At 47.9% G+C, this 24,383-nt stretch overlaps 8 protein-coding genes across 8 annotated transcripts; 5 read left to right on the top strand and 3 right to left on the bottom strand.

The window, feature by feature from the left end:
* Window positions 1–501: 501 nt before the first annotated feature.
* On the top strand, window positions 502–1,456 carry BGW36DRAFT_353422 (uncharacterized protein; the record flags this gene model as incomplete). Its single annotated transcript, XM_046213433.1, has 3 exons — window positions 502–810; window positions 865–999; window positions 1,031–1,456. The coding sequence occupies 3 exons, from the start codon at window positions 502–504 to the stop codon at window positions 1,454–1,456; spliced, it is 870 nt and encodes a 289-aa protein (XP_046077613.1).
* Window positions 1,457–8,941: 7,485 nt separating this feature from the next.
* BGW36DRAFT_434645 (uncharacterized protein) lies at window positions 8,942–10,492 on the bottom strand (the record flags this gene model as incomplete). The annotated part of the gene is made up of 4 exons (XM_046221402.1): window positions 8,942–9,122; window positions 9,179–10,209; window positions 10,268–10,380; window positions 10,450–10,492. The coding sequence occupies 4 exons, from the start codon at window positions 10,490–10,492 to the stop codon at window positions 9,095–9,097; spliced, it is 1,215 nt and encodes a 404-aa protein (XP_046077614.1). The 3' UTR covers window positions 8,942–9,094.
* A 705-nt stretch (window positions 10,493–11,197) lies between these two features.
* Window positions 11,198–13,151, top strand: BGW36DRAFT_392720 (putative mitochondrial GTPase; the record flags this gene model as incomplete). The annotated part of the gene is made up of 2 exons (XM_046217727.1): window positions 11,198–11,207; window positions 11,269–13,151. The coding sequence occupies 2 exons, from the start codon at window positions 11,198–11,200 to the stop codon at window positions 13,149–13,151; spliced, it is 1,893 nt and encodes a 630-aa protein (XP_046077615.1).
* Window positions 13,152–14,055: 904 nt separating this feature from the next.
* On the top strand, window positions 14,056–14,789 carry BGW36DRAFT_353425 (uncharacterized protein; the record flags this gene model as incomplete). Its single annotated transcript, XM_046213434.1, has 3 exons — window positions 14,056–14,208; window positions 14,267–14,347; window positions 14,403–14,789. 3 exons carry the CDS (start codon window positions 14,056–14,058, stop codon window positions 14,787–14,789), a joined length of 621 nt encoding a protein of 206 aa, XP_046077616.1.
* Window positions 14,790–16,248: 1,459 nt separating this feature from the next.
* Window positions 16,249–18,033, top strand: BGW36DRAFT_5379 (peptidase C14, caspase domain-containing protein). The gene is made up of 7 exons (XM_046222402.1): window positions 16,249–16,823; window positions 16,881–16,917; window positions 16,999–17,059; window positions 17,168–17,579; window positions 17,661–17,722; window positions 17,778–17,873; window positions 17,930–18,033. Exons 1-7 carry the CDS (start codon window positions 16,544–16,546, stop codon window positions 17,933–17,935), a joined length of 954 nt encoding a protein of 317 aa, XP_046077617.1. The 5' UTR covers window positions 16,249–16,543; the 3' UTR covers window positions 17,936–18,033.
* A 51-nt stretch (window positions 18,034–18,084) lies between these two features.
* Window positions 18,085–18,562, bottom strand: BGW36DRAFT_421576 (uncharacterized protein; the record flags this gene model as incomplete). Its single annotated transcript, XM_046219587.1, has 2 exons — window positions 18,085–18,313; window positions 18,372–18,562. The coding sequence occupies 2 exons, from the start codon at window positions 18,560–18,562 to the stop codon at window positions 18,085–18,087; spliced, it is 420 nt and encodes a 139-aa protein (XP_046077618.1).
* Window positions 18,563–19,229: 667 nt separating this feature from the next.
* BGW36DRAFT_413087 (putative catabolite repressor protein) lies at window positions 19,230–21,804 on the top strand. Its single transcript, XM_046219233.1, has 6 exons — window positions 19,230–19,503; window positions 19,570–20,578; window positions 20,632–20,917; window positions 20,978–21,178; window positions 21,240–21,315; window positions 21,374–21,804. Exons 1-6 carry the CDS (start codon window positions 19,317–19,319, stop codon window positions 21,484–21,486), a joined length of 1,872 nt encoding a protein of 623 aa, XP_046077619.1. The 5' UTR covers window positions 19,230–19,316; the 3' UTR covers window positions 21,487–21,804.
* On the bottom strand, window positions 21,794–24,371 carry BGW36DRAFT_310394 (uncharacterized protein). The gene is made up of 5 exons (XM_046212454.1): window positions 24,141–24,371; window positions 23,884–24,052; window positions 23,769–23,813; window positions 23,605–23,704; window positions 21,794–23,549 (listed from the first exon to the last, which is right to left on the bottom strand). The coding sequence occupies exons 1-5, from the start codon at window positions 24,247–24,249 to the stop codon at window positions 22,224–22,226; spliced, it is 1,749 nt and encodes a 582-aa protein (XP_046077620.1). The 5' UTR covers window positions 24,250–24,371; the 3' UTR covers window positions 21,794–22,223.
* Window positions 24,372–24,383: the final 12 nt, after the last annotated feature.

Here is a 24,383-nt window from a genome sequence, read left to right on the forward strand (position 1 = left end):
TATCATCTACGGGTGGGACTCCAAGAAGTGTATATTTAATCTGACCTGAATTGGTGTAATTATTAAAATTCAACCTTTTCACATGATTGTACGAATGTTTAGGCCCATGGTCAGCATTTGGATACTATCAAACTCCGTATTCGATGAAGACGCTGGGAACTACATGCAAATTCCAATTTTGTAATCCAAATAGAACGAAGAGCTAGGCGACATCTCGAAGTCTGTTAAGTGTTGTAAATAGCTGCTGCCAGTCAGTGATTCTTCAAATGTTCTTCCACATGTGTTATACAACAAGCATAAGATGGCAGAAATACAATGGCCGCAGCTGTTCAACGCAGATCAAATGTTCTGTGAAGTAGCATTCCTCTCCATATCAAAGACACTAGTAATATTTGACACGATTGGGATTGGTGTTATGTAAATTGTGGCTGGGCTTTACTAATCAGCTGATCGGTTGCTGGTTATGATGTTTTCTTTCCTATTTGGGTACCGCACGCAAACATGCGCTTCCCAGCCTTTTCTTCTCCCCCATCCATCTCTTCTCTCCCTCTCTCTCTCTTCCTTCCTCTCTCCGAGACATTCATTCTTGCTACATTCATCGGTTACTCGATAGATATCTTGCAAATCTCAACAATGTCTTCCACTGACGTGACCAACAACCTCTCCGTCGCGACCCTCAACGACAGCCAGCATGCTTCGGCTGGATCTTCCAAAGCCGGAGGGCGAAAGCCCAATGGTGGAGGAGGTCGCCGCCCTGGAAAGGGTGGTCCTGGAAAAGGCGGCCCTGGCAATGACTCCAAGGTCAAGAAGGTAAGTCTCTAAAAAGCACTCGCAGAGTATAATGCACATCGCTTACGATCCCAGCACCGGAAATGGTGCAATATCTGTCGCCGCCAAGGGCATGACACCCTTGAGTGCTGGCACTTACCTGGAACGCGGCGTCGACTAGGACTCGAGCTCCTGGACAGCCTTGTAACAATTGCTTTCAAGACATCCCAAGTATGGTCACAATCTAACACGTCTATAACAGGGAAATCTTGCGCTGGCTTCTCAAGGTATTCTTGACCATCCTCCTCCTCCCGCCCAACATGGGGGCCCTGCCTACCAGGCTCGCGACCCCCGGCCTGCCCAGCAGGACCAGAACCCATCTCCCCGGCCTCCCAATTCCCGAGCTCGTCGTGACGAGAGAAGGCGGCTAAACTTCGAGCAACGACTTTTGGAGCGTCAGCCCCAAGAGCCCCAGCTCGGGTCGCAGCAACAACTGCAACCACAGCAGCCACAGCAGGAGCTGGAATCCCAGCGCCAGCAACCACAGCAGCAACAGCAGGAGCTGGAGTCCCAGCGCCAGCTAGAGCCGCAGACCATGGAATTGGAGATATCACCTCCTAGTGAGGGCCAATGGTCTGATGAAGTGGAACTCAGAGAGCAGCGGAAAGCCAATGCCTCCCAGTTTTAACGGCGATGTTGACCCCCTTTCTGCTGATTAAGCAGTTAAGGATCGACATTCGGCAAATGTTGACTCATAACTGGTCACGACGTATCTATGTCGTTTATTCCCTTAGGATCAAACCCCTGTCAAAGAACGGGTACCTGGCTGACCCCCAGGTCTCCAGCAATGAGCTCGCACCTCAACGCGGTGCTGGAGTCTAGTAGCCATTCTGGTGAAGCTAAGCCGAGCTCCTGTAGGATTATAGACGTTGAAGGACATGGAGGTAGGCAACTCACTTGTAATAGACCAGAGAGTCCATGCAGCATTACAGATTTGGAGCTAGCCAGAGTTGTGGTCTTGGTAGGCATTTGCACTATTATCCTGTGTCTTTTAGAATTTGTGATCAAGCACTCGCCATCCTTGCTAAAATCTCTCAGTACTGATTATCTGAACCGTGTATATATGTGTAGGAAGTATGAAGGTGAAATTTAACATTTTGGCTCTTTTTATCGACTGTCGTATGGTCAACCGTGGGGTTGCCAATGTATTTTACTTCACTGTCCGAGATATCAATTTCTGATCCATGAGATCAATTATTCTACGCAGTTTAGGGCCTAGAGTCTCTCGCAGCGGGTCTGATGAAATCAGCATCGAGTATTTGCGGTTTATATGTGCCAGGAAGGAATTTTCAGTCGATTCTATGTGCCATCAACCAAGCCCCAGTTTATAGCAGATATTGAGTACTCTGTCACGCAGACTTGTAGGCTAAGTTTCTCACTGCTTCCGAAAGACCTGCGTTCTGTAGAGAATAGTGCGATGGCCAGGTGTGACAGCATCAACCTCCTTTCCGCACAAGTCATGGCGCTCTTTGACTCGGTATGCATATGTGAATGTTTTATCAAATCTCCATGAGTCTGCCAAGGAGTTGTCTTTGATGGAAGCCCAATTCATCTTGACAGTGGGCATATGGCTGGACCAAGGGAGATGTGTGCTAATGTGGCAAACTACATAGACTTGTCCTGCGTTGATGCTTAACTCCGGTAGACTCGCTATGAATAGCTTGGATTGTGCTTTATTTTTACCTGTGGATAAGGTTTGACTTCGTTTATTGTGTTATTCCGTCCGGCTTCCAGTGGCTCGTGTCTTTCAAAAGAGGATCTCGTGCATTTTCGTGACTTGGCCAATCATTGGATAACTGTCGAAGATTGCAAAACCTGGGGTCAATCATGAAGCGGTAGCAGAGGCACCAACATCAAAAGTCCCAGATCCAAAGGGGGACTCACACCGGCTGAGTATTGGTCTCTTCGGCCATCTAATTGTCAACAATAGTGGCAAGTCATTGCAGCTGTTGAGTATGCTTCTTCTGTTGTTCTTGCTGCGTCTTGTATTGCAAAATCTCTAGCTCCAGCTGTTTGTTGAGGGCTATTCCTCGCCGGCCTCTTTTGGTCTTTTTCGACGGTGTTCGTGCAGATGTGGATCGCCAGCTCTTCCGTGTAAACGGCGGGTTTTGCTTGACATGACAGTGGCTAATGAATCTCCGAAGTTCCCTTTCTAAATGAAAATTGGAAGAAGTTTTCCTCGGACGCGCAAATCATTGATAAGTGTACACAATGCCAATAATCATCGCAAATGGTGAAACCGAAGCTCAGCAAGTTTCACGTTTTGTGAATCTTCCGCTGTAACAATATCTGGGAGAGCTACGTGACCTGTGCAAGGTCCAACAAGGATGTCGTTATATTCAGCGTATGCTCGAGGAACCTAGTCCCGACCACGTCCAGCTGATATTCGCAGAGTCACAAAGACCTGGTGCCTTTTGCGGTCTCGTAGTGAGGATATCGGCGACAACATGGGAGTTAGACGCTTCCCTCAGCAGTCTAGGACGAGGAAGAAAAGTATCTAGAGTCCGTTATACAATACTTGGTGTATAGATAGCGATAGAGGCACTTATAAATACGGTAACATTGATACACACCATTCAGCAACTCTTCATACTTCAGAATTGCATAATTTTTTGCAGTTCACAACACCCATAGTAATTCAGACGAGAGCCAAAAGATTTGGCAATATATCTTGCTTTTTCAATAACACTAACAATCCGTCATCATGCAGGACACCTTGAATACCACATATAAAATTAGCCATGTGTAAACGACGCTGCTGTTGTAAACACCGGCTTGAAACCCATCCTTGCACAAAAAGTCAAACATAGAGAACCAAATTATCCAGATTGGAGTACTATTGAGTAGGTACTCTAAACGCTTAAGTTATTTGATGCTAGACGAACAATTTTGTCCTTAACGTTTGCCTGATGGAGTGCGAATTTTCAGAGTTTGGTCGTGTGAACAATAGAAATCGATGTCGAAAAGATTGTAGTGAAAGCCTCGCATTTGTATTTAGGTTCCCATTTCCCAGTAACTGGGTACATTCATGTGCTGATTAGAAGCATGCCATGTCCGGAACGTAGTAGAACCTGCAGTAGCACCAGTATCAGTACTAGTAGTAACGCTGGTTTTGGTAGTAGTCTTAGTAGTAGTTATAGTAGTAGCAAAATTTATCGACTTAAAGAATGGTTGGCAAAATATTTCTCACGGTAAAGTCTAGCTCACTTACCCTTATAATCTAACACAAAAAGAGAAAAGCCGGTAGTTCTGCATCTTTAAAAGAAAGCCAATGAAGAATCCTTTCACGAATCACTTTTGAAAGCTGATATATTCAAAATCAACTCTCTAACAACAGTCGACGTCTTGAAACTTGGAAGGCTTGGTGTTTGGAGTGAGAAATGAGGGTTTCTAGAGAAAAGGTATACGGGATATCAAACCTGAAGTTGGGACTGGAAGAGAGGGAACACAGAGTGACGAAAGGGTTTATTTGCTTGTGTGATGCTAGAAGAGGAGGGAGCGAGTCCAGAAGGCATTAGGCAGCAACTGAGTGCTTTCAACAAGTAAACCTAACTATCTGCATCACATGCCTTGTTACACTGATGATTAAAGCCTATTTTGCCGCAAGAAATGACTATTGAGCTAGTTGCAACATACCGCTTTCTCGAGGTTATACGCTGGTACCGCCTTTTGTTCTGATATCAATTCTGGACACCTGGTGATGGTGAAATGTGTCATAAGTCTAACCTAGCAAAGCGTGAAGGAACATGAGCGTTCGCAACTCGCATAGTTCAAGTATCACTAATTCGCTTATTTCCATCATGAAGGCGATCATGCGCAATTGTGAAGACTAGTTTCCGAATAATGCTCATTAACGAAGACCATTTCGAGTTGTCAATATGTGCACTAAAGTGCCGGAGTGGATATCAATCTCCATGGAGCATAAAAACCTTGCTTTATTGCTAAATAATGACATTAATAGGGGAAAGATAGCATACTCTTGAGACTAATGCGAGTCGATAACAAAAGACCTAGATCCTTTTATAACACAACTACACTTACGGGGACTACAAAAGCTTTTAAAATCCCTGATAAATAGATAAATTGATTCTATACGGAAAGTCTCTTCATCTTAATCTGGGACTATTCAGCGGACTGTCAGTATCATCACCATTCAATGCAAACGACTTCACCAAATCTATCAAAATTGGCTATCTTATTCTCAACGCTAAACTATCCCTAGGTAATAGTATCATAAACGTAAATGACAGTATTTAATGCAGCCTATCAGCCATTGGGCGGTGCCCCTTTTCAATTCTGTCAGTTGACAGTTGGACGCGTCCATAATCGGATTCGTCACCGCAGGGCGCTGGGGGCGCTGGCCAACGGACGCATCTTATGCCCTTCTTGCAGTAATTTTTCTCACCCCTATTCTCTTCTTCATCATCATCATCATCATTATCGTCATCATCACCTCTTCTTTATCATTTATTTTTATCTTCATCACCACCATCATCAAACAAATGGTTTGAAAACGGAACGAAGCTTTTCGGAAAAGCTTTCCTACTTGCGAGCCATCACAAAGCGGAAACACCATCCAAAAATTGACATTTTCAGAGCTAGAATAAGCCTCAGCAACCTGAAAAAGCAAGATGGAGGATTCTGAGTTAGGAATTTGAATAACTTATAACACTTAATACTAGAACTGCCACTGCAAGATTGGTCAAGATGTCTTGAAAAGTATACTCATTATATGGTAAGAGCTGATTCTCCTTCCCCGCTCAAACTCATCTGATTAATCTTAGATCTCAGGCTACCTGATGAATTATCACTCTCCATTCCACCGTAAAATCGAGCCGAGCTCGTTACAAATGATAGAAACAACTCTATACATGTCCATGTCGTATGCGACGCATGCTCTACCACATAAGACGCATCTGGAGGTGACAAAATTTCCAAACCCACCCGTCAACACGATGCAGATGGCAAGACAAGATAAAAGCGGATTAGATGGCATGAGGTGGACACGGGCGAATATCCACCTTGTGATTAACTCTTCGATGGAACATCTTAGGAAGTTCGACGCAAACCTGTACACCCGTCTTCATTGGCCATGCTGAGCTCTACATTATAGCCGACAAATATGTTATTGGGTCACTTCGCTGGCTAATCCTCCACAAACTTCATGCTACATTGGGCAAATTTACAGCCTATGACACAAGTGTTACTTGCATCATCAAGTTCCTTAAGTTTGTGTATCAGAACACCCCTTAGCTTGCTGGTAATATCGATCCCTTATCTTTGCCATGGAAGATTTGGAGTGTTTTGGTGCCTTTCTCGTACCAGCACAAGAATGTACTCGGTCACTGGCCACCAACAGTCCCTTGTGAGACATGCTCGGAGAATTTTCACACACGAACTGCAACTAAAACAAAGTGAAGCGAGCGAAAACACGGATACTCGTCCAGCTCATATGAAGGAGGACAATACATATAAACACTTTTGCTTGTATCGTGCAGCTCGATTTGAACGAGCAAGTACCAAAAAGCATTCAAACTGCTTTGATGTATGCCGTAAAGCAATCTCATGCAAATAATACGAGTATGCTCTTAGACAAGGGGCCAACCAAGTTTTGACAGAAGAGGGGAACTGGGAAAATGCGCGTTTACGCGTACTGCGTCAGAAAGGAAGGAGTGCATTACCTGACACCTCCTGGTCCCTGGATTCCTCAAATGTGAGACTTGTCACGGAACGTTCTATTCTGTGGGTTCAGTCCACCAGCACAAAAATGCACTCAGTCACTGTGTGTCTCAATTTGAATGCTAGACATGGTACGGAGGCTTTCCAACCGAGGGAGCAGTTCGTCAACACCTCCACGCCCTTGATCACTACACTCGTCAACATTCGTAAAACTACCCATCACACATTTCAGATAGAAAAACAAATGAAAAAGCAGATTGGGTGGCATAAGGTGGACATAGGCGAATATCTAGTCTTTGGTCAAAACTTCAAGGGAAAGTTTTGGGGCTCTGTCTTTGCCACGGAAGATTTAAAAACAGAGCCACTATGAGACCAACACCTCAGCTCTTCTACTCGCAAATGTTTGTCCAAGAAGGTACTGTGCATCTTTACTCATCTCTAGTATAGTTTATTTCTCTAGCAGCACCACAAACGGTGCAGTGTTTCTCACTACCGTTGCAACATGCGGTAGGATTGTCTAGAATTTCGTCTGAGTGTAATACCACAGACGTTTCCGACTAAGGTAAGAATCTTTGTCAGAGTTTCCAAAGTATCACAGTTAATCTAATATACTTTACAACAGGACACGGTGCATAACTGTCTTGGTCCATCGCGAGACTGAAAATAAAATTGTCTTGCTCTGCCCGGTTGCTAAACCGCAACGTTGAACCCACAAAGTCTCCCTGGATAAGGGGGTGCCCGGTGATCTTGGGCAAATCAACCGGGTCTCCAGCAACGAGCTCGCACCTCACCGTGGTGCTGGAGTCTAGTAGTCATGCTGTCGAATAGCCACGCTGGCGAAGCCAAGACGAGCTCCTTTTAAGTTGTAAGCTTACTAGAATATGTATGGTTTTCTGTTTTTGAGTTGCGATGGCATGATAGTCTATGAAATAAATGGATGATACTTCTGACTTTACCCAAACTATGTATAAGAGCATATTTAATATGTAAGGCCATTATAGAATGAAAAAACTTTAGTGTAGATATTTCGTCGGCTGTGAAGGCATTGTGTACGTTAGTCAATAGATTTACAGACCCAGGATCTACCAAATAACAAAAACGGAGATCACCTCGCTTCTAACAGTGGTGGAAAGATGGTTTATACCCTCGTATATACGGATCATGTCTAATATCAAGCTTCTATACCAAATATGGTACGCATTAAATAGTTTTCCAAAGAAAGATAGAGAAGAGTGGGAGGAAGAAAAGGGCATAGATAAATTACGTTCCAGAGTTTACTTATGTAATTTTCAGGTTGAAAAAGAATTCGACAATTCTAATTCGAGGCTACATACTCAACTATCAAGTCACAAATTGCCGGCGCCTACAAAAACCAAGAATCTCTTAGGCCCCGGAATATGCTGTTCCCATTCCTGGTCCAGCTGTTCCTGCTCCAGAGCTGGCGGTAGCAGCCGATACATGTGGTGGAGTTGTCGATAATGCATCATTGGGCGCAGGAGTGGTGGTCCCTGGCGGAGGGTTCGGCGGGGACAGAATATGCACCATTTCCGATGCTAGGATCATGAGCGATGAGTATTGTACAGTGGGAGTCATTGAAAGAGCCCGTTGAGGGCAGATATGAGCCAACCGAGCCTATACTGTCCTCGTTCATCTGTTTTCCCAGGTTATTCGCCAACAATCGGAAACTTTGGGTTCTGGTTTTCTGGGGTGGGTTTGGGCGTTGACTATGGAACGCTCTGCCGGGATTTAGTAGTATGATTCTTAGAAACTCACCTTCTTCACCCTCAAGCTGCCTTTTCCAGGATCACACTTTCCAGGGCGTCGACCTCCTCCATTGGGCTTTCGCTCTGCGGTCTGAGAGGATTGACCGAAGCATGCATGTCTTGCTCAAGACCTACAGAACTGTTGTTTGTCGACATATTTCAGTCCATGACAGATGGCGATAGCTGGAAAGACCAGCCAAGAACGTGTTGGTAGCAGCCCGGAGAGATGAGCGGGAGAGAGAAGAGGGAAGAGGGTAGAGTGAAGAGAGGGAGGGACGCGAATAAAAGGCTGGGCAGGTGCCCCATTTGCACGCGGTGCAAAACAGGAAGGAACGCATCAGGCCCCCTAATGATCAGGTGATTTGCGGAAGTCTATAGGTTCAACACCCATATAAAGTGATATTTAGTTTGGATTCACCTTTGTATAGGAAGATTCGTCCCTTCTCAGCCTTCAGGCAAGATATTATCGTTTCAGGGAGCACTCTCATATGTGGATAAAAGGTAACATGGATTTCTAGAAGAATATGCCATTCGAAGTACACTATTCGAGCGCTCACCCGTTAATGATCATCCGAAGAATTTCTTCATGATAAGAGTTCGACCATTCTAATTCGAGGCTACATACTCAACTGTCAAGTTACAAATAGCCCGGCGCCTACAACAACCAACACCCCGAGCAGAATACTCATGAATCATTTCAATTTTCGCGGCCACGGATTTGCATCAACATCAACACTGAAATTGGTATACGGAAAGAATATGCTTTCATGGCATCATAGCAAAACCAAGAATGTACAAGAAATACATACATTCTAGAACAAATCTCACTTGGTGACAGGGTCGACGTAATTGCTGTATATGGCTTGTTAGTAGGTTTTTATTTCGAAAAGATGAATAGAAGATAGTACCTGGGAAAAATGCCAGTGCGTTCCCCAATTCGGCCAGTCCACCAATCTTCTGCTTTGTCGGTTCGCTTGAGTATCGTGATAACTTCTCCTTTCTTAAAGCCTAGATCTCCATCCTGATCCGCGTCAAATGTAAATAGAGCAATTGCCTGGTCCTCGCGTAGACCGGCGCTGGCTCCTGTGCGCTGTCCGAAGACAGGTTTGGGAGCCGTAGGACGAGTCGGCCGTGACCGGTCACTGTAAAATTCGTCGTCATTATATCCCCTAGTTCTTGTTGTGGCGGAGCGGTTCAGGGAGTCAGGGCCTTGTCGGTCATAGACGTTATCGTGCCAGGTTGTTGTACGGCGAGTCCCACCACCACGATAATCAGAGGAGTCGTCATAAGTAGACTGTGAGCCACCTCGTTCTCTCCTTTGTCCCTCGCCGTACGCCGAGCCTGTGCGACCTTCCCAGACGACATCGTCATGGGAATTGTCGTAGACCGGAATATCGTTATACATCCCATCGCGGCTCTGGAATTTTCCCGAGAAGATGCGAGAATTGAGGACCTGCATCAGAGGTTCGGCGGCCGGTGGAGACGGTACCGAGCCTGACAGAAGCTGACGGGCAGTGATACTTCCATTATAAAGCTTTGCATTCGCATCTTTCCGTTCAACCAGGACGCTGCCTTCCAAACTGACGCCGGCAAATAACCCCTTGGTTTTGGAGTATGAAAAGACAGCTGCCACACCTTTTGTGCTAGCCGCACCAGCGGCCTCGGCGTTTCGACCTACAGGGCCAGCTGCAATCGACACGTTTCCTCCTAATGTGATACTGCCGGCTTGCGAAAAGCTACGGACGGCAGCGGCGTCGTTCAGAATGAATACAAAGTCGGTCAGTTCAAATCCAATCTGTCCTCCGAACCCTGCGCCCGCAGTGGCAATCGCAGATGGCGCAGACCAGGAGCCATCGGCAAGTCGAGCAACCACAATGCCGGAGCCAAATCGACCAGATCCGAGGAAGCCTGCCTTGAGGACGGAAAGAATAGCTAGACCCTGTGAAGAAGAAGAGCGTGTGCATTAGCCTTCGAAGATCAGCCGAGAAACTCAACACCAAGAAATACCTTTGCGCCAGCGAGGATCTCGGGGGGATAATCTTATCGGGTCCAAAGGCTTGCCTGGGATCGACGAATGAGGTGAGGATCTTGCCAGCTTTCCTGCACTCGCCTGGGATTGATTAGCTGCGCCCACAACTGCAGTTGCGGGGAACTCCGCAGGCCTGGGGATGTGACTTACTCCTCATCGACGAGGGAAGTGGGTTATTAATTCCCAAAGGCATTGTCTCGGTGTTCGAGAACTAGTTTGACGGTTCACTGGACAAGAACGACACGCACGATTTGGTTGTTGATGGATTTAATATGATGGCGAGAGACGATAACGATGTTGGTTCGTTGTTTCTTCGAAGAGGTGGGTCTCCTGCCGCCCGTTAGAAGCTGTTGCAACCTGACTGTAGAGAGAGCTCGAATGCCTGAATAAAAGTACCTTTCCAGAATAAAGATGTGTATATATGCGCAAAACTAGATGTCATAAGCAAGAAGAGATTTTGCGGCCGCCCTGGTTTGCGAGGGGGAGCAGTTGGCAACGGCGGGACGATGCGGCTGTGCTACTTCTTTGCGTGCCGATGCTACGTGGGATGACATATTCGTTGGTTCCTACTATGGTTGAGCCCTACGAGAGTCTACAAGCTCAGAGAGTTGTCCATTTCACCAACTCGATCTACAGCATTCTCGATGATCAGCAGCGAGGAGAAGAACGTGCAGAGTAACAATCCGAAACCACGCGGTGACGCATAGCATATCCGCCGCGGGTTATTCCGTTCCGGGGAAGCACGGACCGGTTCATAATGACTAGCTTGTTGATTTAACTTCCTCGAGCCATCTCGAGCCCGCCGTCGTTTCGAGTCCTGCGATGGAGATGCGCCGGTGATTATTCCTCTTGCAGTGTGAAGCTGTAACTACCAATTCTCACGGAGCCAAAAGCGAAAATGGCCACGGGTATGCTGCAGTAACTGGGAAACAACTGACTTGCCACGGCTAATATCAAAGGACCATATAGTGCGCATCTGCGTTTGCGGCGATGAGGGAACGGGCAAGTCGAGTTTGATTACGTCCTTAGTAAAAGGTGTCTTCGTCACAAACAAGATTCAGCCAGTCCTGCCCCAAATCACCATCCCTCCCACGATTGGAACACCCGAGAATGTGACGACCACAACGGTGGTGGACACGTCGGCTCTCCCGCAGGAACGAAGCAACTTGGCCCGCGAAATCCGCAAGTCGAATGTCATCCTCCTTGTCTATTCCGACCATTACAGTTATGAGAGAGTTGCTTTATTCTGGCTCCCTCACTTCCGCTCCCTGGGCGTGAATGTTCCCGTAGTGCTATGCGCTAACAAGTCCGACCTGGGCAGCGACTCGGAAGTCGTCGAAGAAGAGATGCTGCCCTTGATGGCAGAATTTAAGGAAATTGACTCATGTATTCGCTCGAGTGCCCGGGAGCATCGCAATGTGAACGAGGCTTTCTTCCTCTGCCAGAAAGCTGTGACACATCCCATTGCGCCACTTTTCGACTCCAAAGAATCGGTCCTCAAACCTGCCGCGATTGCAGCACTACAGCGCATCTTTTACCTATGTGATAAAGACCGAGATGGAATATTGTCGGATATGGAGATTGAAGATTTCCAGCTGAAGTGTTTTGGGAAACCATTGAGCCAAGAGGACCTCCTTCATATTAAAGAGACTATCCAGAAGACCCACCCTTACTCTGTCACACCAACTGGGATCAACTTAGACGGTTTCTTGCACTTGAATAAGCTGTATGCCGAGAAGGGTCGCCATGAGACTGTGTGGATTATATTGCGAACCTTTCAGTATACCGACAACCTCTCACTGCAAGAAACATATCTTCACCCTAAATTCGATGTTCCCCCTTTCTCCTCGGCAGAGCTGTCACCGGAAGGCTATCGCTTCTTAGTTGACTTGTTTCTGCTCTCGGATAAAGACAACGATGGCGGGCTCAACGACTCTGAGCTGGCATCATTGTTCGCCCCAACTCCTGGCCTGCCCAGTTCTTGGACCGATGGCTCATTCCCCTCATGCACCGTTCGCAACGAATCCGGCCACGTCACTCTCCAAGGCTGGTTGGCCCAATGGAGTATGACTACTTTCACATCGCCAAAGACGACATTGGAATACCTTGCCTACTTAGGATTCGAATCATCAGATCGAAGCAACCCCAGCACTACTGCGGCTTTGAAAGTCACAAAGCCACGCAAGCGTCGCCGTCGTCCTGGCAGGGTGGGCCGTAATGTTGTTCTTTGCCATGTTTTGGGAGCTCCTGGGTCAGGGAAGTCGGCTTTACTCGACGCCTTTCTATCCCGGGGATTTAGCAACACCTACCATCCTACAATCCAACCACGAACCGCAGTCAACACAGTCGAACTGCCTGGAGGGAAACAATGTTATCTCATTCTCGATGAATTTGGAGAGTTAGAGCCTGCCTTGCTAGAGAACCAGACGAAACTTCTAGACCAATGTGACGTTGTTGCATACACTTATGATTCTTCCGACCCTGACTCGTTCGCCTATATTACCAGACTGCGTGCCAAATACCCGCATTTGGAGGAACTCCCAAGCTTGTTCCTTGCATTGAAGGCAGATCTTGACCGAACAACACAACGGGCTGAGTGCCAACCCGACGAATACATAGCGCGTCTGGGACTACCTGGACCTCCGCTCCATGTCAGCGCAACATGGTCCTCAATCCAAGAAGTCTTCGTCCACATCGCCGAAGCGGCGATGGAGCCCAGCACAACATTCCCACGTACCCCCGAAGACGAGGAAAGCAAGTGGATGGCCTGGGGAATAGCTCTCGGGGCGGTGGTTTGCGCCGGAGCGGCTGCTGTTGTGATATGGCGGCGGGTGAGTGGTGGTACATCCTAGCTTACCTGCATTGACGATCAACACTAAAGAGATTATGTTCGGATGTGCCGACGCTGTTGTACTTGTATATGTACCTACATTTCCTAGCAGATACCCACTATTTATCTATAATGAAATTATTATATCTGAAGCTATATCTATAAGCATTGCAGCGTACGTGGAGGTGTATCAACAAACACCTTGACCTTCTTCTTGCCTTTGCCTTTCTCTCCCGGACCACCTCGATCTACCCCCGAAGATTAGGCTTCGCTCTCCTTAACCGGAGGCAATGGCGCCTGGATCGTGCTGACCGGATTCGTGGCTTGCGGCTTGGTTAGCAACAGCATTCGACATGCTGGAAGTAGGAAGGCTTGCTCTTTTCGAGAAACGTAAGCTTCTAGGGTGGGAAAGATATGAGATGTCGAGGCTGAAACTGGGAAGAAGAGACAAGGGGTAGAGAGGGAGGGAAGAGATGGAAGACGCAAAAGCCGTTAGCTTGGGCGGTGCCAGAAAGGAGAGGACCAGCCCCCAAATGTCGGCCTAGCAAGAACTATATTATCGTGTAGAAGATATTATAACTTCTTAGACAGAAGAGAAGCAGGAGGAAGACAGAAGAGCCTGAGGTGGCTGGTTGCTAGGCACTTTTTCATTGCTGTTCTGTTTTGCTGCACACCTTCCTATTTGGGCACCGCAACTCCCAGCCTGTTTTATTTTTTCTGTCCTCCCCTCTCTTCTCTGTTTTCCTCTCTTCTCTGTTTTCCTCTCTTCTCTGTTTTCCTCTCTTCTCTGTTTTCCTCGCTTTTTCTATCTTGTCCCAACCATCGCTTCTGCACTCATCTGTTGACTGCCCATCTTCATACGCATCTTTGGTTCCCCATCTCACACCCATCTTTACTCCCCAACCAGTATCCAATTCGACTGAAAAATGTCAGGCATGCTTACCGCCAATGCCGTCGCAGCCCCAGCTACCAACCGCTATGGCCTAGCAGCCGCCTCTGGCTCAGGAGGTGGTAGGAAGCCTAACCGTGAAGGTGGCGACCGGCCGAACCCCAGGCAGGGAGGCGTTCGAAAGAACAAGGTATACATACACCTGGTCACTTCTAGTACAATACTATATTACTCACGCATGTATCCAGGGCCGGAAATGGTGCGTCCTCTGGCGCCGCCCCGGTCACAATCACGAGGAATGCGCCTTACGTCGTATCGTAGACGTTGTGGTAAGTGCCTCGAAGCATCCAGAGTGGCAGATTGAGATAACACGTTCTACAACAGGGTGCGGCCCTGAACCAGGGTAACCTCGACATGAACGATCTTCCGGTGCAGCACCCTCCAAACGCACAAGCTCGTCGTTCCGAACGACGGAGACTCCGGCGTGAGCAGGAGCAGCTTGAGGCACAAGAGCCCAAGCAAGAGGAAGACGAGGAAGAGATCAAGCTCGAGGAGGAAAAGCCCGAACCTCCCGTGCGTGCGAACGCACGAACTCGTCGTAGCGAACGACGGAGGCTAGAGTACGTGCGACGGATGCGAGAGAACGAGCAACAGAGACTAGATAACGAGATCCTGCAGGGGTACGAGGACTTGATGCAATTGTTCCGTAACCTCAGTATTAGTCTCCCCGATTCAATGGAAGGAATTAAGGAAGGCTCTAAAGAGCACTAACCGAATTCTTTCGGTACTCAAAGGGATGAACTCACTCTATGAGCGGCACTGCAAAATGCTATCCCCAAAAATGAAACAAACTATTACCCCAGGCACTGGATTCCAGTGTCTGATTGAAAACTCGCTGCTAAGCGGGTACCCGGTCGCCTTGGGCAAACGACCGGATCTCCAGCGACGAGCTCGCACCTCACCGTGGTGCTGGAGTCTAGTAACCGATCTGACGATCTGGTGAAGCGAAGACGAGCTTCTTGTTCTGGTACTTCAAAAAGTGCCATATCTCTGGGAGAGAATAACTTTGTCGTTCTGACGTTGAAAAATCGCCACACCCTGAGAGAACAAGTCTTCTCTTCTGACACTGTAAGTGCATCAGGGAGTACAACATGTCTTCCTTTTGTAGACACTGAGAAGTTACTCTCACAAGTGGCTAGCTATTTCTTCACTCTGCTCAGCATTGGCTTGTCCATTGCCTCTATTTGCATAATTTGAGTTGAGCCATAACCCCTAGTTGTTATCTGCACTGGTACTAATGTTACAATGTAGCTAGTCAGTTTTGTGAACTAGTACAGAATACTTCGAGCCCTCTCTGTGTGGAGGGAAACAATCCTCTTCTCTCTTTCACCCTTAATCAGAGACTTCCCTACCCTCACAAGCTTTCTAGAAAAACCCCTTGTGTTATATTGATACCATGGTGCGTTCGAGTATTTGTAGAGTCTATGAGGTTCATCTCTTCTGCCTTCTATATTTACCTTATATTAGCTGTAGAATCCAGCGCCACCATGATACGCGATATTTGTAATGAGCATGGCTTTAAAATTATAACTGAAGACAAAGAATATATGACCTTGTAATATGGTTATACATGTATTCTAAGTCTAGTTGAATAAACGTGTAGTAGGTAGTAATCGTGCTATCCATTGCTTTTTTGCAAGGTCGCAAAGCTCTTGAACTGCTGGGTCTCGAAGGCAGTTATCATCATGAAACTGACATTTGTAGATATCGCAAGTTGAATTGCTATATTTAAGACACGTTGCTATATCACAATAATGTCCTTTGGGCGAATGAATGAAGAAAACGATGGTTGGCAACAACAGGTTCTATTCGGTGTCTCAAGCTCGGTCTTTCTGAGAATGAAATTTTCAATGTTTTCCTTGCACCAAAAAAGTACTTTACGCGGCGCTGTACAAGAGCTTGGTAGAAGATAGGTCTTTTTGTTCTGGCACTACACAAATGTTTCAAGCGGACGCTGAAATATGCCATCTAGACTGCCCCGAAAAGCGCTTTCCCTTTAGGAGAACATATCATCGGTCCTGGTGCTGTATACGTGCTGAACACCCGCACTGTACAAGTGTCTGGTAAAATCCTGCTCCATAAGCGGGTACCTGGCCGCCTTGGGCAAACAACCGGGTCTCCAGCGATGAGCTCGCACTTCATCGTGGTGCTGGAGTCTAGTAGCCGATCTGGCGAAGCTAAGACGGCTCGGATTTCAAATGGCACATGAATAAAGCTTATCAATGGAAACAGCCAATTAGCAATGGGGTTTGAACTGTAGGCGTGTCCTGCGGTGCTAACTAACCAATCATCGATGGCGATTCTAGCGTCCATGCGCAGCTGAACGATACTCATCGAGGAAGTTGATATTATATATCCTCTCTTCCTGGGACTTCTAGGCTTCAGAGGAGAATATCGAACATACAGGCTTATCGCCGAGGATATTTCTGTTCTGTCTAGCGATCTAGTGGTCTTCCCTTGTCAAAATGCCTCGCAAAAAGGCCGTCATTATCGGCATCAATTATTTCGGGACTGACAACCAGCTGAAAGGCTGCATCAACGATGCCTTCAACGTGCGCGAGTACCTCATCCAGGAACGTGGCTTCTCCCCTCATCCTAACGACATGGTCATGTTGACGGATGAGCCAAAGAATTTGGGAACGCCTTTCTACCCCACTGGCGCGAATCTGATGGCCGCATTTGGGTGGCTCGTGTCTTGTAATAATGCGGGGGACTCATTGTGGTTATCTTATTCCGGGCATGGCAGTATGTGTTGACCTAATATTATGTTGAATCCCCATGTTGATTCGAATATTCTGCCAGGTCAGGTCAGGGATCCCGATGGAGACAGGGAGTCTGGGTACGTATTTAATCCAAATCCAATAATAGCGTTTTCCACACGGCGCAATCGAGTAGGTTTTATTTCTGACCAAAGTATCAGTCTTGATGATACTATTTGTCCGGTCGATTTCAAGCAAAACGGACAGATCTCAAGTGATACTGTGGGTACCCAGATTTGAGGATAAGATCAAACCAGTCTTTAACAACCTCCATGCCTTGATTTTCTAGTATGAGAACGCAATGTGACTGATGGTATCTTGAAAACCTAGCTCCACAAAGCCTTGGTCTCCCTAGTTAGTCCTTACTGTCGCCTAACCATTCTTTTCGACTGCTGCCACTCCGGCTCAGCCGTCGAGCTCCCCTACGTCTTTCGTCCCGAAGCCGATGGTCAGGTCAACATGGTCAATAATGTGAAGCAGGGCATGAATCTCCTCATGGCAACTTCGGACTTGCTCCGTGGAGGTTTCTCTGTGGACAAGATGAACGACGCCAAAGTGCTGCTAGGCGGCGCCAAATCCTTCTTTCACAACCTACACCATCCCCAGACCGCTGATGAGAGCGGCCTGGCTGATGAGAACTTTGTCGAAGACTGGAGAAACGAAGGTAAGGATGTGTGGATGTTTAGCGGCTGTGCAGATAGTCAAACATCCGCCGATACGAGCATGGCAGGAGCAGCGACGGGTGAGTTTTCTTGCCAATTTCCATAATAATGTTCTTAGTTATGGTGTGGGTGTATGTGTGTGTGTCTAAAAAATGAAACAGGTGCCATGTCGTGGGCTTTCATCAACACGATGAAGAATAATCCTCGGCAAAGCTATATCCAGGCATGTGCATTTCCTGACGACGAGTGTTAGATCGGCTGATGATGACTCTATATAGGTTCTACAAAGCACTCGAACTCAATTGGTCCAGAAGTACTCGCAGATTCCCCAGCTATCCGTTGGGGGGAAATATGATTTGAATCAACCAGTTTCGGTACGTGTTAGCATTGCTTGTTACGTTGAGTTACATTATCTAACAAATCGATACAGTTTTAAGGCATCGAGCTATTGGGAATATCAAGGCAATGGCTTGCAGCTGTATTCTATCCATGTCGGACGCGATCGCTGGGATAGTTCTGACAAAGAGCTAAATTCACCTCGGATAAGCACAAGTACTGTAGTTATTCAACAAGCAATAAACATATTTAGTCCATCTTGCGGGCTGGCCGGCTTGTACGATAATACCACCAAATGCTCCCAGCAGTCAACAGCCCCATGAAGGCTTCAAAAGGAGCAGCACTCTGCCATGTTCCCCCGCTTCTCCAAAACACAAAAGCAGCCAGGAACCGGCCAGGGATTGTAGCTATCATCATCGGGATGTTGTTCTGGTACGAGGCAACAGCCTGGCATGTACCCAGTGAAATGGTTGTTAGACTACGTAGAGCAAATGTAAGCATCTCGATCTCGTATACAAGCCCGAGACAAGTATCACCTCATTGCCTGGATTGTTCCCAAGCCGACGCCTTGCAGAGGGGAGTTGGGGAGACTGGCAGCATCCAGCGGGCATAGCAGCGCGTAGATGCCAGAGGCCAGCAGAGGGACGGCCTGGATGCCAAAGACATATTGAGGAAGGGCGATGCCAAGGACATGTTTAGGGAGGCCTGATGCCTTGGGGTTCGACATTTTTCAAGGATACCTCATAGCAGCAGAGTGCATGGCAATCAACAACTAGTATTACACATGACTAATAATTGGGTGAGGAGTGCCACGCGGCAATCGGCGCTTGTCCAGGAACCGGCTTAGTCTCGGGCTAATTAGTCGCTCTTACCCCGGAGCTGTCCCAGTCAGTGTCCACTGCCCACTGTCCACCGTCCCATCGTCCCCTCACTCTCTGCGCTCCCCTCTCGTCCGTGCCATCCCCAGCGTTCTTCCTAGTAAAATCACCTGCTGCTGCTCGTGGCCGCCTTCTCCGTTCGTTCTCTCCAGCTGCTACATATGGTAGTCATCCATCCGCCCGCATCGCTGTCCACTGTCAGTCGTTCGGTCGAGATCCGATGATGTAAAGCCGCCCGACTCGGCTTAGCTTACAGTCGCTCAGGTTGCACGACTTTCCTCGTTAGACGAATCGCGTGGCTCTGTCGTCGTCGCCGCTGCTCACACCTCGAGAAATTGGATCCGGCAACTCATTGCACCATATATATTCTTTCTGCCCGGAACGCAAGTAACCAGTCTGCATCCAGTATTGCGTGACGCTTCGGAGCGATTGCATGTTCAAGGCCCGGTGTGGGAACAAGCTATAGTTGGCTATAACATTCCGCGTGTCTTATCTCTGCCGAGTTCTGAGCCGCAGCCAACATGTTGTACGTGACTTCTTTATACTTTATTCTTTGAATCCGACTTTCTCGGTCCTACTCCCGATCGCCGACGACCAAAGTCTATGCAATTACACACCAATCGCTTCTATACTGACCATTTACTTAGCGTCCTACCCCCTCCGCCGCCGCGGTACTCTATACCTATCGCTTATGCGGCCGGCGCTGCTAATGGGATGGCGGTACCTATAATCGAGACGAACAACGTGATTAGCCATCCGGAAGGCGGCTGCGCTCTTCAGGTGGGAGAGGGTATGAATGATCAGTTTCCAACCGCTTCACAAGTTACGTGTTACTAACATAGGATTCTACTGAAAGGAACGTATGAGCTTGTTGACGATTTACATCTTGCGACGCCTCCACCACACCCTTCCGAAGCCCCAGTGACGAATCCCAATCCTCTCGCGACAGTCCCAACTCCCCCTACCTCAGGCGTAAAGCTGTCGCTTGTTATCACAGCAAACAGCAAGCGTCCTCCAGATTTATACAGACCAGGGTCGCTGACATCCGACCTCCGAAGCATCAAAGAAAGTGAGAAAGAAGGGAGACGCTCGGACAGTGGCAGTGAACCGTGGAGCAATATCTCAGCACCAGCATTTGGCGAGGGTAATCCGGCGCTGATGATTTCACCAGTCAAAGACGGATTGAAGCGAAGGAAACCAAAAAATAACATTGTCAAAAGCAGCTCTTCTTTTGTGTCTCGAGTCATTACTCATGAGTCGTCTACAAAACGCTTAGCGGACAGGAAACCCGACGGACTCTTGGCTTTTGCAAATATCAACAGGGCATTTCAATGGCTCGATCTCAGTTCTCCAAATAAAGAAGAGCCCCTTGCAAAGATTCTCTTCACCAAAGCGCATATGCTGTGCCACGACATCAATGAATTGAGCAAGTCTCCATCGCATCTTGATGTGATAATGGGGTCATCCGCTGGTGATATTATATGGTATGAACCCATGTCAGCAAAATATGCACGTATCAACAAGAACGGTGCCGTCAATAACAGTCCCGTTGCACATATCAAATGGATCCCCGGCTCAGAGAATCTGTTTTTGGCAGCTCACGCCAACGGACAGTTGGTAATTTATGACAAGGAGAAAGAAGACGCTCTTTTCACCCCGGAACTAGAAGAGCCCCGGTCCTCTTCATCAAAAACACTGCACATATTGAAATCAGTCAATTCCAAAAATCAAAAGACGAACCCAGTTGCGGTATGGAAAGTATCAAACCAAAAAACCAATCAATTTGCTTTTTCTCCTGATAATCGCCATTTGGCTATTGTGCTAGAGGATGGGACGCTGCGTGTGCTGGATTACTTAAAAGAAGAGTGAGTGATGCCAAATTTTTTTAACCGACTGTCTAATATTGAACGAATATTAGAGTCACAGATATCTTCCCAAGCTACTACGGTGGCATGATTTGCGTCTGCTGGTCTCCAGATGGCAAGTACATGGTCAGCGGAGGACAGGACGATCTCGTATCAGTGTGGTCCCTCGCCGAGCGAAAAATCATTGCTCGTTGTCAAGGCCACCACTCGTGGGTTTCGGCGGTTGCCTTTGATCCTTGGAGATGCGATGAACGGAATTATCGATTTGGAAGTGTTGGTGACGACTGCAGACTGCTTCTCTGGGATTTTAACGTTGGCATGTTACATCGCCCGAAGGCGGTATGTCATGCTCATATTCCATCCATTATGTATTTCGTCTCACTAATTCTTGTATGACAGCTCCACGCCAACGCCCGTCATCGCAACAGCGTCACAGCGGGTATACACCAGCTAAGTCGACACCGAACAGACAGCACTCTAAGCAACCGAAAACGATCCGACTCTGACCGAACCGAGAAACCGAAGGATAGCGATGAGGAGGAAGTCTTTGACCATCCTGTAGAGCCTCGCAAACTGACCGCCCTCCTTCCTCCTGTCATGGTAAGACAACCCTCATCACAATACCCACAAAATACCCACAAGGCTAACATATCCATCATAGTCAAAAGTCGTCGGCTCAGACCCTATCTGCTGGTTAGGCTTCCAACAAGACTCGATCTTCACATCTTCTCTTGAAGGTCAGCACACACCACTCACTATCTTTACTGCCTCAGAGATAACTAACAACTCAACCAGGCCACATCCGCACCTGGACGCGCCCGCGAGAAGGCGTCACCAACGAAAGCCGCGCCAATGTCTCAATTCTTTCTACCTCCGGAACCGGGTCAACGGGCGGGTCGAATCTGTAAATACTTGGGGGTTGGCCCTGTTGACGAACTTGTAACTGTTTTCCCTCTGAGAAGGTTGCTTGTGGGGAAGAAAAGAGAATAGTCCTGTGTTCATAGGGGCATAAAAAGATGTTCAAAATAATGATTGCGTTGAAAATAACAACAAAATCAGTCCGTCGGTATATAATCATCGGACGAATTCTACCCGACGATGTTCTTGCATATGTACTCTATTTTGAATCTATCCAAAGTCGCTGGTTCTATAATATGTCCCTTATCTATCTAGGACTACATTTAAAACACAGAAACGGGGATATCCCGAAACATTAATTACAGCGTATTCGATTTATATTGAGTTTCGCACAGCTCTTCCAATTATGAATCCATTCTACATGTATACATAACCACTACATACAGGCATCTACCTTTTCAACAACCAAGCCAAATATTTATATACGGCACTACCACAAAACTTTGACAAACGCACATCGAATTCGAACTATCAACAAAAAAAAAATATTCATAAAAAACGAACTAAATCGTTTCCGCCAGTTCATACGCTTTCACTCCCATCATCATGACAAATGAGAAAACACAACACAACACAAGCCTGACAGGACCGACAATGCATGACGATGATGAGAAGGAAGAATAGAGTGTGTACATCCATCTGTGATGATATGCGGTATATCCATGATCATAGATTAAAGAGGGAAATCTTCATTCAGAGGTTTAGGTTTGTATTTTGGGGGGTCGATCTATTCCCATACATTCGAGAAGAGATCGTCGTTTCCGCCGCCGAGACCACCGGTGGATGGCTTGCTGGTGGCAGTGCTGGATGATGATACTGGGGCCGCGCTGGTCCAGCCGCCGAAGTCATCGTCAGGGGCAACGCTGGCTGCGGCTTTGGAAGGGTTGCTGGGGGCTCCCCAACCAGCGCCGATGTCGCGGGAGGTGAGGGTATCTGGCATACGCATGGAGTCGGCGAAGGAAGATGTGGATTGAGATGTCACTGTGGTGGTGGTAGTGGTAGTGAGGGCTGGTGCGGCTCGAGGAGCTGGGGCGGGGGCTGGGGTTGGCTCGGGGTTGCCCCAGGCATTGCCTCCCCATGGATCCATGCTGGCAGCCGCAGAGAAGACGCTGTTCACGTTTGATGTTGATGTTGTGGGTGCAGCTTTCTGGGCGGGCTGGGCGGCTGGAGAAGAAAGGTTGAAGACGGAAGAGGTCAGCCCTGGCGATGTGGCGGATTGAGGAACGGGGGGAGATGTTGGTTTTGATGGCTCTGGTGCGGAGAGGTCTAATAGACCATGCGAAAGATTGTTGGATGGTGGAGGTGGTTTTGGTTGAGAGGATGGAGAAGTCAGGGGTTGAGAAAAGCTATCCCAGCCATTGGAAGAGATTGACGCGGTCCGCACAGCAGCTGGTTTTGAAGCAGTGTTGTTGGAAGCTATGCTATCGAATAAGCTTCCAGTTGTAGAGCTTGGAGATGTGACTTGGGAAACCGCTGCAGGTGACCTCGGTCCTCCGAAACCAGTGAGTCCTGCAAAGGCGTCGCTGGACTGTGACTGCGGTTTAGGCGGCGGAGACGTGGCATTGGTGGGAAATGTCAGGCCGCTGAAAGCATCTGTCAAGGAGCCTACATTGGACTGATTGGAACCCCCGATAGAGGTAGCACGGTTGTGCTGTGCGGGTTGTGGCTTCGGAGCAGTTGCATACAAAGACAGAATAGATTGCTTCAGATCAGGTCGCGAGACTCCAGGCTGGGAGCCAGCAGCAGGCCCTGTGCTGCCTGGTCGACTGGTCGGTGTGGATTGACTGCTACCGAAGAAATCCAATCCCAACAGCGATTCGGCTGGTTTCCCCTGCTTTGCAGCGGGTTGCGCATTTCCTGGGGGAGGTGGACGAGCAACAGCGAGTGGATCGGTTGTGCTAGGTCGTGCAGGAGGATTAATCGTATTGTCATCACCGAAGAAATCAACAGGTTGTTGTTGCGCTTGTCTACGGACAGGGGGCTGGCTGACAACAGGGGCCCGTTGTGATGCCGACCGCTCCAATTTCGCTTTTTCCTGGACGACAGCGAGGGGCTATAAAGGTGTTAAATCATGTTCAACCGAATGATCCATCAATTATCTAACATACCACGTCGTCGTCGCTTCCGAGAGAAGAGGGGTCAGGCAAGGGACCATCCATTGCCCATCGCTTGGACTCGTATTTCGTGCGAATAAAGTTCTCAATTTTACTAAAAAAGAGCCCAAGTTAGCGACATAATCAATGGAATTCGGCCGTAGGTGTAAAAGACGTACGAGTCTGAAGGAACATGGCCGGGTGTCAATTTCGCCTCCCAGTATCTAACACAGCGGGGTTAGTCAATCCCTCCGATACAAACACACAATCCATTTGCAGACGGAATAGACGTACTTGTTAGCACGAGCGTTCCCCCATTTCAAAACGCTTTGCAGTTGCTCGTCAGTCCAGGCATCCAGATCGACCGACTTGACTCGACTGATATGGGTGCCCATTCCACGATGGATGCCTGAGCAGCGGATGCAAACGAAGACACCGATATTCCATGACGCCCATCGGGGGTCTGTAACAGTCAGATACATATTCAAGAAGAAGATTTTTCTTTTTCATTTTTGTTTCCCCCAAGACATCGTCGAGTCGGTAATACATACGCTTGTTCCGCTTGCAGTCCGCACAGGTCTTGTTCGCCTCCAATTTCAACAGGTTCTTGATAGTCTGCTGGTTCTGCGCAGCCCGAGTCGGGTCTGGACGCCGAGACATGACGGGCGAATTGGTATTCCAAAAAGGAACGTATCTGCGTGTCGTGGGAAAAAGAGAGAAAGGGGGGGCGGGAGTTGAGAAATGGGTGGTGGTAGAGAAGTGACGCGATTAAACAATAGCGGGATGGGTCCCGG

The sequence above is a fragment of the Talaromyces proteolyticus genome (assembly GCF_021365285.1).
Source record: "Talaromyces proteolyticus strain PMI_201 chromosome Unknown BGW36scaffold_1, whole genome shotgun sequence".
Lineage (NCBI taxonomy): Eukaryota > Fungi > Ascomycota > Eurotiomycetes > Eurotiales > Trichocomaceae > Talaromyces > Talaromyces proteolyticus.

Bases quoted from the DNA above. Each gene is read 5' to 3' on its own strand.
- BGW36DRAFT_5379 (XM_046222402.1), top strand. From the start codon at position 16,544: ATGCCTCGCAAAAAGGCCGTCATTATCGGCATCAATTATTTCGGGACT. The intron at 17,060-17,167 runs GTGGGTACCCAG...TTGAAAACCTAG, and splicing joins GACAGATCTCAAGTGATACT to CTCCACAAAGCCTTGGTCTC. The intron at 17,723-17,777 runs GCATGTGCATTT...GACTCTATATAG, and splicing joins CTCGGCAAAGCTATATCCAG to GTTCTACAAAGCACTCGAAC.
- BGW36DRAFT_413087 (XM_046219233.1), top strand. From the start codon at position 19,317: ATGCAATTACACACCAATCGCTTCTATACTGACCATTTACTTAGCGTC. The intron at 20,579-20,631 runs GTGAGTGATGCC...AACGAATATTAG, and splicing joins CTGGATTACTTAAAAGAAGA to AGTCACAGATATCTTCCCAA. The intron at 20,918-20,977 runs GTATGTCATGCT...CTTGTATGACAG, and splicing joins TGTTACATCGCCCGAAGGCG to CTCCACGCCAACGCCCGTCA.
- BGW36DRAFT_310394 (XM_046212454.1), bottom strand. From the start codon at position 24,249: ATGTCTCGGCGTCCAGACCCGACTCGGGCTGCGCAGAACCAGCAGACT. The intron at 24,053-24,140 runs GTATGTATTACC...TGACTGTTACAG, and splicing joins GGACTGCAAGCGGAACAAGC to ACCCCCGATGGGCGTCATGG. The intron at 23,814-23,883 runs GTACGTCTATTC...CCGCTGTGTTAG, and splicing joins GGGAACGCTCGTGCTAACAA to ATACTGGGAGGCGAAATTGA.